The sequence below is a fragment of the Pholis gunnellus genome, assembly GCF_910591455.1.
Source record: "Pholis gunnellus genome assembly, chromosome: 22".
In the NCBI taxonomy this organism is placed as follows: domain Eukaryota; kingdom Metazoa; phylum Chordata; class Actinopteri; order Perciformes; family Pholidae; genus Pholis; species Pholis gunnellus.
In genome coordinates, this window is record NC_136549.1 from 4,164,156 (window position 1) to 4,175,841 (window position 11,686).

At 40.8% G+C, this 11,686-nt stretch overlaps 2 protein-coding genes across 2 annotated transcripts; both read left to right on the forward strand.

The window, feature by feature from the left end:
* Positions 1-226: 226 nt before the first annotated feature.
* LOC306713649 (fish-egg lectin-like) lies at positions 227-2,986 on the forward strand. Its single transcript, XM_079183420.1, has 4 exons — positions 227-376; positions 507-740; positions 966-1,314; positions 2,312-2,986. The coding sequence occupies exons 1-4, from the start codon at positions 322-324 to the stop codon at positions 2,451-2,453; spliced, it is 780 nt and encodes a 259-aa protein (XP_079039546.1). The 5' UTR covers positions 227-321; the 3' UTR covers positions 2,454-2,986.
* A 5,018-nt stretch (positions 2,987-8,004) lies between these two features.
* On the forward strand, positions 8,005-10,189 carry LOC306714225 (fish-egg lectin-like). Its single transcript, XM_079184189.1, has 4 exons — positions 8,005-8,152; positions 8,283-8,516; positions 8,749-9,094; positions 9,513-10,189. The coding sequence occupies exons 1-4, from the start codon at positions 8,098-8,100 to the stop codon at positions 9,652-9,654; spliced, it is 777 nt and encodes a 258-aa protein (XP_079040315.1). The 5' UTR covers positions 8,005-8,097; the 3' UTR covers positions 9,655-10,189.
* Positions 10,190-11,686: the final 1,497 nt, after the last annotated feature.

An 11,686-nucleotide genomic window follows, 5' to 3' on the forward strand; every position in this document is an offset into this window, starting at 1 on the left:
CTCCCATATTAATTATGCTTTCCATCTCAGAGATCACCACCCTTCCTTTTGTTTTTTTAATGTTGGCCAGTCCAACGTGGGAGGCTGTACCATCTAGCTGGCAAACCTGGTGCATATTTGAAATGAAAGGCGACAATAATAGAAGGAAATAGAAATGTCCTCCTAGCTTCCCCGAACAGCTTGCAGAACCAGCTTTGCCTGTCATTAGCCACATAGTTTGGACCCAAGGATCGTATAAAAGCCAGAGAAACCAGATGGGATGTAGGACGGCAGCTCCACACCGAGGTACACTGACTAGAGACTCACAAACACTGAGACAACATGAAAGGTGTCGTAGCCTTCTTGCTGGTGCTGTGTTACCTGGCCATCAGTGATGGTAAGTCAATGCCAGATTACATTTCATAACAAAATGAATCTTTGAAGCGGTTAAAGGTGAAATTAGATTTGTTTTTATTTTAACTGATATGTATTTTCCACTCACTACAATGATCATTTTGCCTCCACAGCCTGGAGCTGCACAGAGGCTCCGCGGCTGTATAATGTTCAACAGATTGACGCCGGGCATGGGAAAGTGGTTGCAAGAGACCAGAATTATGCGTATTTCCTGGCTGGATCGTCTTGGTACAGACTGAGCACACTCAGACTCAAGCATGTCTCAGTGGGACCTGCAGGAATCTGGGCAGTTGCCTCCAATAGCTTGGTCTACAAATACATAGCTGGCAACTTTCAATATTCCCGTGGTAAGTACTATTATTAGTAGTAGTATTATTAGCATTGTTATTATTACATCCAATACACAACAGGCTGGATGGGTTTATCTGGGCATCATCATTGCTTTTGTTTAGTTTACTGTATAATATAGCGCTCGTGCAGTACAGCACTCCTACTATGTAGAACGGTCCCCAAGTGACACTTTCCACATTTACAGTACTCACATCAAACTGACTAAATGTACTCGTCTTCAGGTCAGTCTATGCAGCAGGTGGACGCAGGAGGTGACGATCAGGTCGTGGGAGTTAATACCGGCTGGAGCGCCTACTGCCTGAGAAGTGCGTCAGCTTTGGCCTTCAGTCGACCGGCGAGCTCCCTGAGCTGGACTTCCCTGTCGAGGTCGATGAGGTACATCAGCTGCAGCCCACACAACGGATGCTGGGGAGTCGACAGGTCCTACCGGGTCTACTACGCAGCAGTGACCCCAACCACCTGCGGATGCTCTGGCTGGAGATTAGTGTCGGGCATCAGTCTGCTAATGATTGAAGCGGGGACTGACGGAAAGGTTTTTGGAGTGACCACAGCAGGCAAAGTCGTGGAAAGGTAAGCAAGTACTCACAGTCTGGCATTAACAATGGAGAGAATGATTTTGACTATGTTTGTAGATACAGCAGGGTTACAACCTAAAGCTATACACAACATTATGGTATATATAGCAAGAACAGTAACAGCAGTACACTTAAAAAATATAATTATCATTATTAATTTTGATACTCCAAAAAAATGTCTTTACATTTTGCGAATGTAGCGAGGCCTTGGGGGGGGGGAACCAACAACGCCACCTGGGATATGTAAAGAAAAATATAACTACACGTCTCTGCCTTCACAGTAACCCTGCTGACAACGCCAGAGTATAACGAGGCCTTGGGGGGGGGGGGGGGGGGGGGGGGATTAAAGAGAACCAACAACGCCACCTGGGGACTTACACCCCAGGAAATATAAACTTAAGGACCCTAATATATGGTGAAAACCGTATTAAGGGCACACAGATTCATAACTGATATATGGACAGACACGTGTATCGTAGAAAATGAACATATTTATTATAGGAATGAATGAAAAACTATTAAAACATGCAGAACAAAGGAAAAACAGCCAAAACATGCAAAACAGAAGAAAAAAAAATTTAGGCAGCAAAACAAGCAAAATGGAGGCGCAGCAAAACAGCAGCAGGTGAACCACAGCAACAAGAGGGGACAAAAGGGGAGTGAGGCCAGGACCACAGGTGCCTTTTAAATGCTGGCACTAATTGGGGGAGGAGCCTATCCTGAGGGCTGCGATCACAACCCTCCACTTTCTGAGGAGCGTGCCCCACTACACATGCATGCGCACTAACATGATGTTAAAATGATTGTGGTGTAATTGCTGTCTGTAAGTTTGACATTATGAAAAGGCGTGATTGTAAAAGTATGGCTTCTAATTACAGCACTTAGTCAGTGTTTATTTATGAGCATAGACATGAAATCTGAGCCAAACGTGAATTGTCTCGTGTCTGCTGATGGAAACGAAATGAAGAATCTTTTTTTTTTTTTCTCAACAGATCTCTCATTTCCAGCCGTTACCCACAAGGCAGATCCTGGGTCAACATCCCAGTGTGCCTGCGAATGCGCCACCTGAGCTACGACCTCGGCAAACTTTGGGTTGTTAGCCAGTCTGGTTTTGCCATGCAATGCACACACTAGTGCTACGTGTAAGGCAGACTCCCCGTGTGCACCAATCTCCAATCTAGGGACAGGAATCTCCTTAAATTGAATTTCATCCCTATAACGTTCTATCCTTTCTTCAGATTACTCAGTATAGTACACACAAATGAATGAGCAGCATTTTATTTTTTTCTCAAGGCATCTCCGTGTTATTAGGCTACTACTTATTTTGGCAACAGTTAAAATTAAGGCTTCAAGAAATAATTGATTCTTAGAAGCAATGTGACCCTTTCTTCCATGATTCAGTATTAATGCACAAAACTCATTAATCAGACTGTAACATTGTGTTTTATGAAAAAAATAAAGATAACAATTACATTAGGGAAAATTCATTCTTTTGATTCAAACTTATTGGAATGTGAAATATAAATAGCAAATGAGAATAACAAACGAACAGTGTAAGAGTAACCTAATGCACCTTTTAAGAATGTCAGGCATGTATAACCTCCACTTGCAAGTTGCCATATTTTCTACTGTTTTCTTTTTAATAAATGATAAGTGAAGCAATTTCATCTGACTCTTTTCATTCTGCATACAAAATGTTGATGCTGGTGTGAATGTGTGATCAAACGACAAAGTAAAGTAATCCTAAACATGCAACTGTAAAGAACTGTTAGACTGCTGAAAACCTTGCATGTTTGAGTTTTTTTTATGTTTGATAGTTGAACCATTAGCTGTGTCTCAATTCAGGGGCTGCATCCTTCGGAGGACCCAGCCTTCGCGGTCTACGTGGGCCGCGTCCTTTGAGGACCGCGTAGGCTAGACCGTGCGGTCTACGAAATGAGACGGCCTAAGCCACACAGGACTTCCTGTTTGCATCAACAGCTGTTCCCGCCCCCGCCCCTCTTGCTGCTCCCTTCGCCTAAAATCCCTGCTTTTTTTCAACAGGATTATATATATATTTGTAGTATATATATATACACATTTGTGTGTGTATATATATATATTTATAATATATATAAATACATTAAACTAAAACCTTTCCAGTATATATACTGGAAAGGATATAGAGATATATACATATATATATATATATATATACATATAGAGATATATATATATATATATATATATATATATATACATATATAGAGATATATATATATATATACATATATATATATATATATATATATATATATATATATATATATATATATATATATATATATATATAAATCCTAAGGCAGAGGAAATCAATCAAGACAGTTAACATTAACAGCAGCAAAACAAATGTCAGCAAACGTGTTTGTTAACTTGCAGTAACACAATTTACACAGCAGAATATACACAAATTCACAGAAATCATTTACATGGATGTCTTATTTCAATTTAAATTAATAAAAGAAAAAGGTGACGTCACAACTGTCTTCTCTGTGACAGCAACATTAACACATGAGGAGGATCTACTGGTTGTATTATTAGTGAAGGCTTTATAATGGATGAGAGCTAATGTAACTGTAACCTTAAGTACAAGATGGTCAAATGGAGATACAGTGGGTACGGAAAGTATTCAGACCCCTTTACATTTTTCACGCTTTGTTTCATTGCAGCCATTTGCTAAAATCAAAAAAGTTCATTTTATTTCTCATTAATGTACACTCAGCACCCAATCTTGACAGAAAAAAACAGAAATGTAGACATTTTTGCAAATGTATTAAAATAGAAAAACTGAAATATCACATGGTCATATGTGACACACATGTCTTCAGTTTTCAGTTTATCCTCTGCTGATATTAGCATTACAAGGCATTAACGACAAACATTGTTAAGGAGTGTGAATAGACGGCACTCCGCTGCATAAAAAGTCTCCTTCAAAATAAAAATAATTTTTTGAATTTATTTTTTCAGGCCAAGGCCCGCGACCCACTGAAAACGGGTCCACGACCCACCAGTTGAGAATCACTGCCCTACTCACAAAACGTCAGTAAATACAATGAGGCTTTAAAGGCAAACTAGTTGGCGTGATGGCATTTTGTAGTCCAATTTAGCCACTTGTTAGCAACTACCTTTTTTAAGACACTTAAAAGCTTCAAAATTCACAAGAGGGGTATTTCTTGACATATTTTATGTCGTAGAAAACAACGTTAAAATCTCTTAAGCTTGTGTTAACCACAGACCTAATTACAGGCATCTATTCAACAGTGAAAAACATACTTTACTTTTAAGCCAGATGCGAGGGTGAGCAGTGCTGTTTGTAAAGCACTAAATGTCCTCTACATGGATCATCACATGTTGAGAGCTGTGACAAAGTGGGTGAGAACGCACCATTTCTCCCCATATTACATTCATCTAGAACTCTAACCATGCTTGTCAATTGTTTGTTTATCATACTCACCATGTGTTCCAGAGGCAAAAGGGGGAGGCACCCAACCATTACCTCTATTTATACACTGGATGATGTCTTCTGTGAAGTTATTGGGTCAGACCAAGTATGGGGGGGGAGTAGAGTATGTATAGGTAGCTGTGTAGGTTAGTTGTAATCTGTTTTACATTGTTGTGAGGGTATAGCAAATTGTAAACGATATAAAGTTGTTGGCTACCTAAAGGGGTGCTGTAAGGTATAGCTTTTGTCTGTTAACCATTCGAGTCAGTAATCGGTGTCACCTGCACTCATGGTAGGAATTAGATCCTGCTGATATGAGGCTCTATATAAAAGGAGATGACTTTGACTGAACAGGGGGAGAAGAGAATATCAGTGTGTAGCTGTGTGCATGTTACTTTATGATGAGTTGAATTTATTCAATTATGCTAAGTTAACCTTTTGTTTGCTATATGTTTGGTTACACGTGTAGCAGGGCACTTTTTGTAAATAAAACACCTTTTGTTATCGGAACAAAGTCTCTCGTGTCTGCCTCCTACCACTTCAGAAGCTACTCCGGTCAGGCTTCACCACAAGAGCACTGACCATTTTGCCAGGTATGCAGCTTTAGCCTCAGTCTTCTAGCATGTTAGCGTGTACGTAGCCATGCAGGACATATTCAATATCCCTTCAACGGGACTCCTGTTCTACTCTTTTTCAGCTCAAATCCCATGATTGGATGCGACAGTGCTGGTGAAATGTAACACGGAATTGTCTTTGTTCCACTGTGTATCATTGGAATCAAAGCCCATGCGGGTAATATTTCATGGTTGATCAAGAAACAATTGTGAGAGCGAGATAAATAAACAAGTGACGTGAGTCACTTAGTAAACATCTTGCCAGTGCTGTCCAACCAGTCTCATTGTTTTCACCTGTCTTTCACTGCATGGCCACACTATGAGCTCACTGTCTAAAGTTGTGACCCAGCACTGTGCCGAATCTTTACTATGATTTATTTAACTAGGGTTCGGTTGAGTGTTGTTGGTAGTACTTTCATAGTGGGTTAGAACAACAGAAAGCTAAGCTCAAGAAATGGCTAATGGACTGTACTTGTATAGCGCTTTCTAGTCTTCCGACACAAAGCACTTTAACACTAAATGTGTCACGCGGCATGATGGAGGACTCAAACTCAGATCAGAAGTAGAGTGAACCAGGATTTTAATGAACAGTTAAACCCAACAGGAAACTTATAGGACACAACAGGGAATCCGCGGACAAGGGGAAAAGTCCAGCACAAACGAGACAGGGCAGGCAGCCGGGGGGGAACAGGAACGAGCCAAACAGGCAGGTAGGCATGAAAGATGATCCTGCAGTGAGTGACTGAGAGACAGGGGTTTATAAAGTAGGATGAACAGGTGAGGGGAGTTGTGCTGATGAGGACGGAGTGCTTGATTGGTGATCAGAGGCAGGTGAAGGGAGATAGGCTGATGCAGAGGGAGTGACTGACAGGTAGAGTGAGGAGGGTGTGGAGCTACACAAAGACACACAGAAGGCAGAAGGTAAAGCCTAATCGTGACAGATGTCCCAAAAACTAAATAAAATATAAAAGTCTCCCAAGGGAGGGCAGAGCCACTAAACTTTTGCACTGCAAGTCTGATCCATATGAGAGGACGAAGCACACGCACGTGCACAGACATACAAAATTCACCATTAAACTGTTTTAAAAGTGATCTGGATCTGCTGTGAATCTACTACCACATCTTGTTTTCCCAAGACACTATGGTGTGATGTATGTGTCAGTGTTTACATCTTGATGCTCCATGCTGTGGAGGGGCCAAAAGGGGTGGAGGAGGAGGAGGCGGTGAAGAACTCAGAATGCCTAGTCTCTCCTGTGTGCCAGTGGGAGCCCACATGATTAAACAGCCAACCCCAGTCCAACACATCCCTGCCAAGCTTAACAAGCCAATGAAACAAGAGGGAAGAGGGGAGATAGAAAAGTCTTATCTGAAACTCAATTGTTAATATCGTCTACTCAACGTAAACGTCTGCATTTGTCTGGTTTCCTTTCCGTTGTGCGTTATGATGCACATAGCTTTCTGCTGACAAGTGAAAGCACACAACATAATTCCCTCATTAAAATTGCATTATCACACAGTTTTGTGATATTAGCAATCAAGCATGGAAAATGGAGCCCCACATCAACGCAGTATTCAATACCCAAATGTCAAGTGAACTTGACGGGCAATGTTCCAAACGAATGTGACACTTCCTCTTCCTACAGCTCTGTGTATGTCTGCATGCGTTTGTCACCACACAAACGGAATAAGATGTTTTGCAGGAAATTTGTGTCGTGTGTACCTGAAGAGAATGTTTCCACAAGTGCAGTTTGAAATTCTGTAAAATACACTTATTCAGTTTCTTGCTGATAATTAGATGAGAAGACTGACACAACTCACAAGTGTGCAGGGTAAATCCTGTATGTAGATAGAGCTACGGTTAGCTCAGTTTAGCCCAAAGACTGGAAACAAGGGCAAACAGCAAGACTGGAGGGTGGATTTAATAACCTTTGGACAGAGCCAGGCTAGCTGCTTCCAGTCTTTATGCTAAACTAAGTTAACCAGCTGCTGGCTGTAGACTTATTCATTTCTTGTGTGTTTTTACTGTTTTTAATCAGGTTGAGGCCCAAATAGGCTAAAAATAAAATAAATAAATAGATAAATATATGTGTGAATAAAGATTTCTTTAGTAGAAAATAAATTGTCTCTCAATCATCTCACAAACCCCCATATTTTCATGCTGACCCTTTGGAGTGGAACATACTCCTATAGTAGGTTGGGAACATCTGGACTACCTAACCTTGTACAAGTAGTCAAACTAGCTCCTGCTCAAAAGACTAAATCTGAGTCAAATATATCAGTCAAAGGGGCCGTTCTGCAGATTTGGAACACACTCACCAGTTAATGTTCTAACCAGAACAAAAAACAAACGTATCCTCCCATCTTAACTATGCTTTCCATCTCAGAGATCACCACCCTTCTTTTTGTTTTTTTTAATGTTGGCCAGTGCAACGTGGGAAGCTGTACCACCTAGGCTGGCAAACCTGGTGCATATTTGAAATGAAAGGCCACAACAATAGAAGGAAATTAAAAATGTCCTCCTAGCTTCCCCGAACAGCTTGCAGAACCAGCTTTTCCTGTAATTAGCCACTTAGTTTGGATCCAAGGATCGAGAAGTATAAAAGCCAGAGAAACCAGATGGGAAGTAGGACAGCAGCTCCACACCGAGGTACACTGACTAGAGACTCACAAACACTGAGACAACATGAAAGGTGTCGTAGCCTTCTTACTGGTGCTGTGTTACCTGGCCATCAGTGATGGTAAGTCAATGTCAGATTACATTTCATAACAAAATGAATCTTTGAAGCGGTTAAAGGTGAAATTAGATTTGTTTTTATTTTAACTGATATGTATTTTCCACTCACTACAATGATCATTTTGCCTCCACAGCCTGGACCTGCACAGAGGCTCCACGGCTGAATAATGTTCAACAGATTGACGCCGGGCATGGGAAAGTGGTTGCAAGAGACCAGAATTATGCGTATTTCCTGGCTGGATCGTCTTGGTACAGACTGAGCAGACTCAGACTCAAGCATGTCTCAGTGGGACCTGCAGGAATCTGGGCAGTTGCCTCCAATAGCTTGGTCTACAAATACATAGCTGGCATCTTTCAACATTCCCGTGGTAAGTACTATTATTAGTAGTAGTATTATTAGCATTGTTATTATTACATCCAATACACAACAGGCTGGATGGGTTTATCTGGGCATCATCATTGCTTTTGTTTAGTTTACTGTATAATATAGCGCTCGTGCAGTACAGCACTTCTACTATGTAGAACGGTCCCCAAGTGACATTTTCCACATTTACAGTACTCACATCAAACTGTTTGCTGACTAAATGTACTCGTCTTCAGGTCAGTCTATGCTGCAGGTGGACGCAGGAGGTGATGATCAGGTCGTGGGAGTTAATACCGGCTTGAACGCCTACTGCCTGAGAAGTGCGTCAGCTTTGGCCTTCAGTCGACCGGGCTCCCTGAGCTGGACTTCCGTGTCGAGGTCGATGAGGTACATCAGCTGCAGCCCACACAACGGATGCTGGGGAGTCGACAGGTCCTACCGGGTCTACTGCGCAACAGTGAACCCAACCACCTGCAGAAGCTCTGGCTGGAGATATGTGTCGGGCATCAGTCTGCGAATGATTGAAATGGGGACTGACGGAAAGGTTTTTGGAGTGACCACAGCAGGCAAGGTCGTGGAAAGGTAAGCAAGTACTCACAGTCTGGCATTAACAATGGAGAGAATGATTTTGACTATGTTTGTAGATACAGCAGGGTTACAACCTAAAGCTATACACAACATTATGGTATATATAGCAAGAACAGTAACAGCAGTACACCTAAAAGAAATATAATTATCATTATTAATTTTGATACTCCAAAACAATGTCTTTACATCTGCATGCATGCGCACTAACATGATGTTAAAATGATTGTGGTGTAATTGCTGTATCTAAGCTTGACATTTTGATAAGGCGTGATTGTAAAAGTATGGCTTCTAATTACAGCACTTAGTCAGTGTTTATTTATGAGCATAGACACGAAATCTGAGCCAAAAGTGAATTGTCTCGTGTCTGCTGATGGAAACGAAATGAAGAATCTTTTTTTTTTTTTCTCAACAGATCTTACATTTCCAGCCGTTACCCATATGGCAGATCCTGGGTCAACATCCCAGTGTCCCTGCGAATGCGCCACGTGAGCTACGACCTCGGCAAACTTTGGGTTGTTAGCCAGTCTGGTTTTGCCATGCAATGCACACACTAGTGCTACGTGTAAGGCAGACTCCCCGTGTGCACCAATCTCCAATCTAGGGACAGGAATCTCCTTAAATTGAATTTCATCCCTATAACGTTCTATCCTTTCTTCAGATTACTCAGTACAGTACACACAAATGAATGAGCAGCATTTTATTTTTTTCTCAAGGCATCTCCGTGTTATTAGGCTACTACTTATTTTGGCAACAGTTAAAATTAAGGCTTCAAGAAATAATTGATTCTTAGAAGCAATGTGACCCTTTCTCACATGATTCAGTATTAATGCACAAAACTCATTAATCAGACTGTAACATTGTGTTTTATGAAAAAAATAAAGATAATATTAATTACATTAGGGAAAATTCATTCTTTTGATTCAAACTTATTGGAATGTGAAATATAAATAGCAAATGAGAATAACAAACAAACAAACAGTGTAAGAGTAACCTAATGCACCTTTTAGGAATGTCAGGCATGTATAACCTCCACTTGCAAGTTGCCATATTTTCTACTGTTTTCTTTTTAATAAATGATAAGTGAAGCAATTTCATCTGACTCTTTTCATTCTGCATACAAAATGTTGATGCTGGTGTGAATGTGTGATCAAACGACAAAGTAAAGTAATCCTAAACATGCAACTGTAAAGAACTGTTAGACTGCTGAAAACCTTGCATGTTTGAGTTTTTTTTATGTTTGATAGTTGAACCGTTGTTTCTGAATGTGTCATTGGATATCAATATACCAGTCACTAAACCCCAAACAGCAACGGTCCAATCATAGCTTAGCAAACATATCTAACATGGTCGGCCTTTTAAGCATTGGATGTCTTCACATGTAGAAGTGCTGTGGCTCAAGTTAGAGTGATACTCTATATATTAATAGTTTCTAAATGTTTTAGACTTTCCAAAAGTGCTGTGTGAAGAACTGATTAAACCGGGTTTTGTTCTGCTTTAATGTAAACTGCAAACTTTTTGAAATATAGCAGAAAATAAGCTCTGTTGCAAATACAAGTTTTTGATACTTACACACTGTACAGCAAGATAATCTTCACAAATGAACACCACTTTTATGTTTTTTGAAGCGTGAATCAATCGTCAAAAGTAAAAAGCTAACTATAGGCTCAGGGATGTGCGGTCAGGGGAGGCAGTAAAGTAAAAAACAAATAATAATAAAATTAATTATTTATATTTCTCTACTGATCTGTGCTATAAATGTAATTTCTGTATGATTCCAATCATTTCAAGATTTCTATAATCAAAATCGTTGAATTTGCGCATGTCCCGTTCAAACAGAGAGGAGACACGAGAGGTGAGGCAGTGACGAGCTGTGCCTCACCTCAGATTGCACAATCCCTCACTAACTGGGTTGAGCGCGTGCCTTTCGCTTTCTCATTGTTTGTCACCACTGTAATATTTGTAGACACTTTTATTGTATGTCCTTTCTTTCTATAGAATAGGTAATGTATTTCACGTATGTGTAGAATCTATTTAGTCTTGCTGATCTGACATAAAACCGCAGTGAAAAAGCACAGAGGGGAGACAAACAGTACATCTGCCTCAATGAAGAGAGAGCCCACGGGTCGGGTTTATGCTTGTTCTGTATAGAAGCAAATCCAGGCCAATAGTTTTGATCATTTAAAAAAAAATGTGAACCTGAATGATCAAGTTGTGCTCTTGAACATTAAAAAATACAGCAAGGTATTAAAAATAAAAATAAGTGAATGAAAAGTTTTTTTGTGGTTGAATATCATTTTGATTGGTTCGCTTGTTCCCCTATATACAGGTCGGACAGCCGATTGGCACATCAGGACCGCTATGAGCCTCCACCAGAGTTTCCTCTGGCTTCGCCCTGCCCTGGCATAGTTCACCATCTTTCGGGTCCTATCGCACAAACTCACGCCCCACCTCCCCGAGGGTGCGGGCGACACGGACCGGTGGTGCGCCCAAAACTATTGGCTTGGATTTGGCTTCATAGTTCTGCCGCTGCTATTCTTCTACAGCCGTCCTCTCCTGGTGATTTATTGGCTTGTAATGGGCATAAGG

What these genes read in the sequence shown, in the direction of transcription:
- LOC306714225 (XM_079184189.1), top strand. Translation starts at nt 8,098, where the DNA reads ATGAAAGGTGTCGTAGCCTTCTTACTGGTGCTGTGTTACCTGGCCATC. An exon ending in TTACCTGGCCATCAGTGATG is followed by an intron (nt 8,153 to 8,282) that starts GTAAGTCAATGT and finishes TTGCCTCCACAG; the next exon opens with CCTGGACCTGCACAGAGGCT. An exon ending in CATCTTTCAACATTCCCGTG is followed by an intron (nt 8,517 to 8,748) that starts GTAAGTACTATT and finishes ACTCGTCTTCAG; the next exon opens with GTCAGTCTATGCTGCAGGTG.
- LOC306713649 (XM_079183420.1), top strand. Translation starts at nt 322, where the DNA reads ATGAAAGGTGTCGTAGCCTTCTTGCTGGTGCTGTGTTACCTGGCCATC. An exon ending in TTACCTGGCCATCAGTGATG is followed by an intron (nt 377 to 506) that starts GTAAGTCAATGC and finishes TTGCCTCCACAG; the next exon opens with CCTGGAGCTGCACAGAGGCT. An exon ending in GCAGGCAAAGTCGTGGAAAG is followed by an intron (nt 1,315 to 2,311) that starts GTAAGCAAGTAC and finishes TTTTCTCAACAG; the next exon opens with ATCTCTCATTTCCAGCCGTT.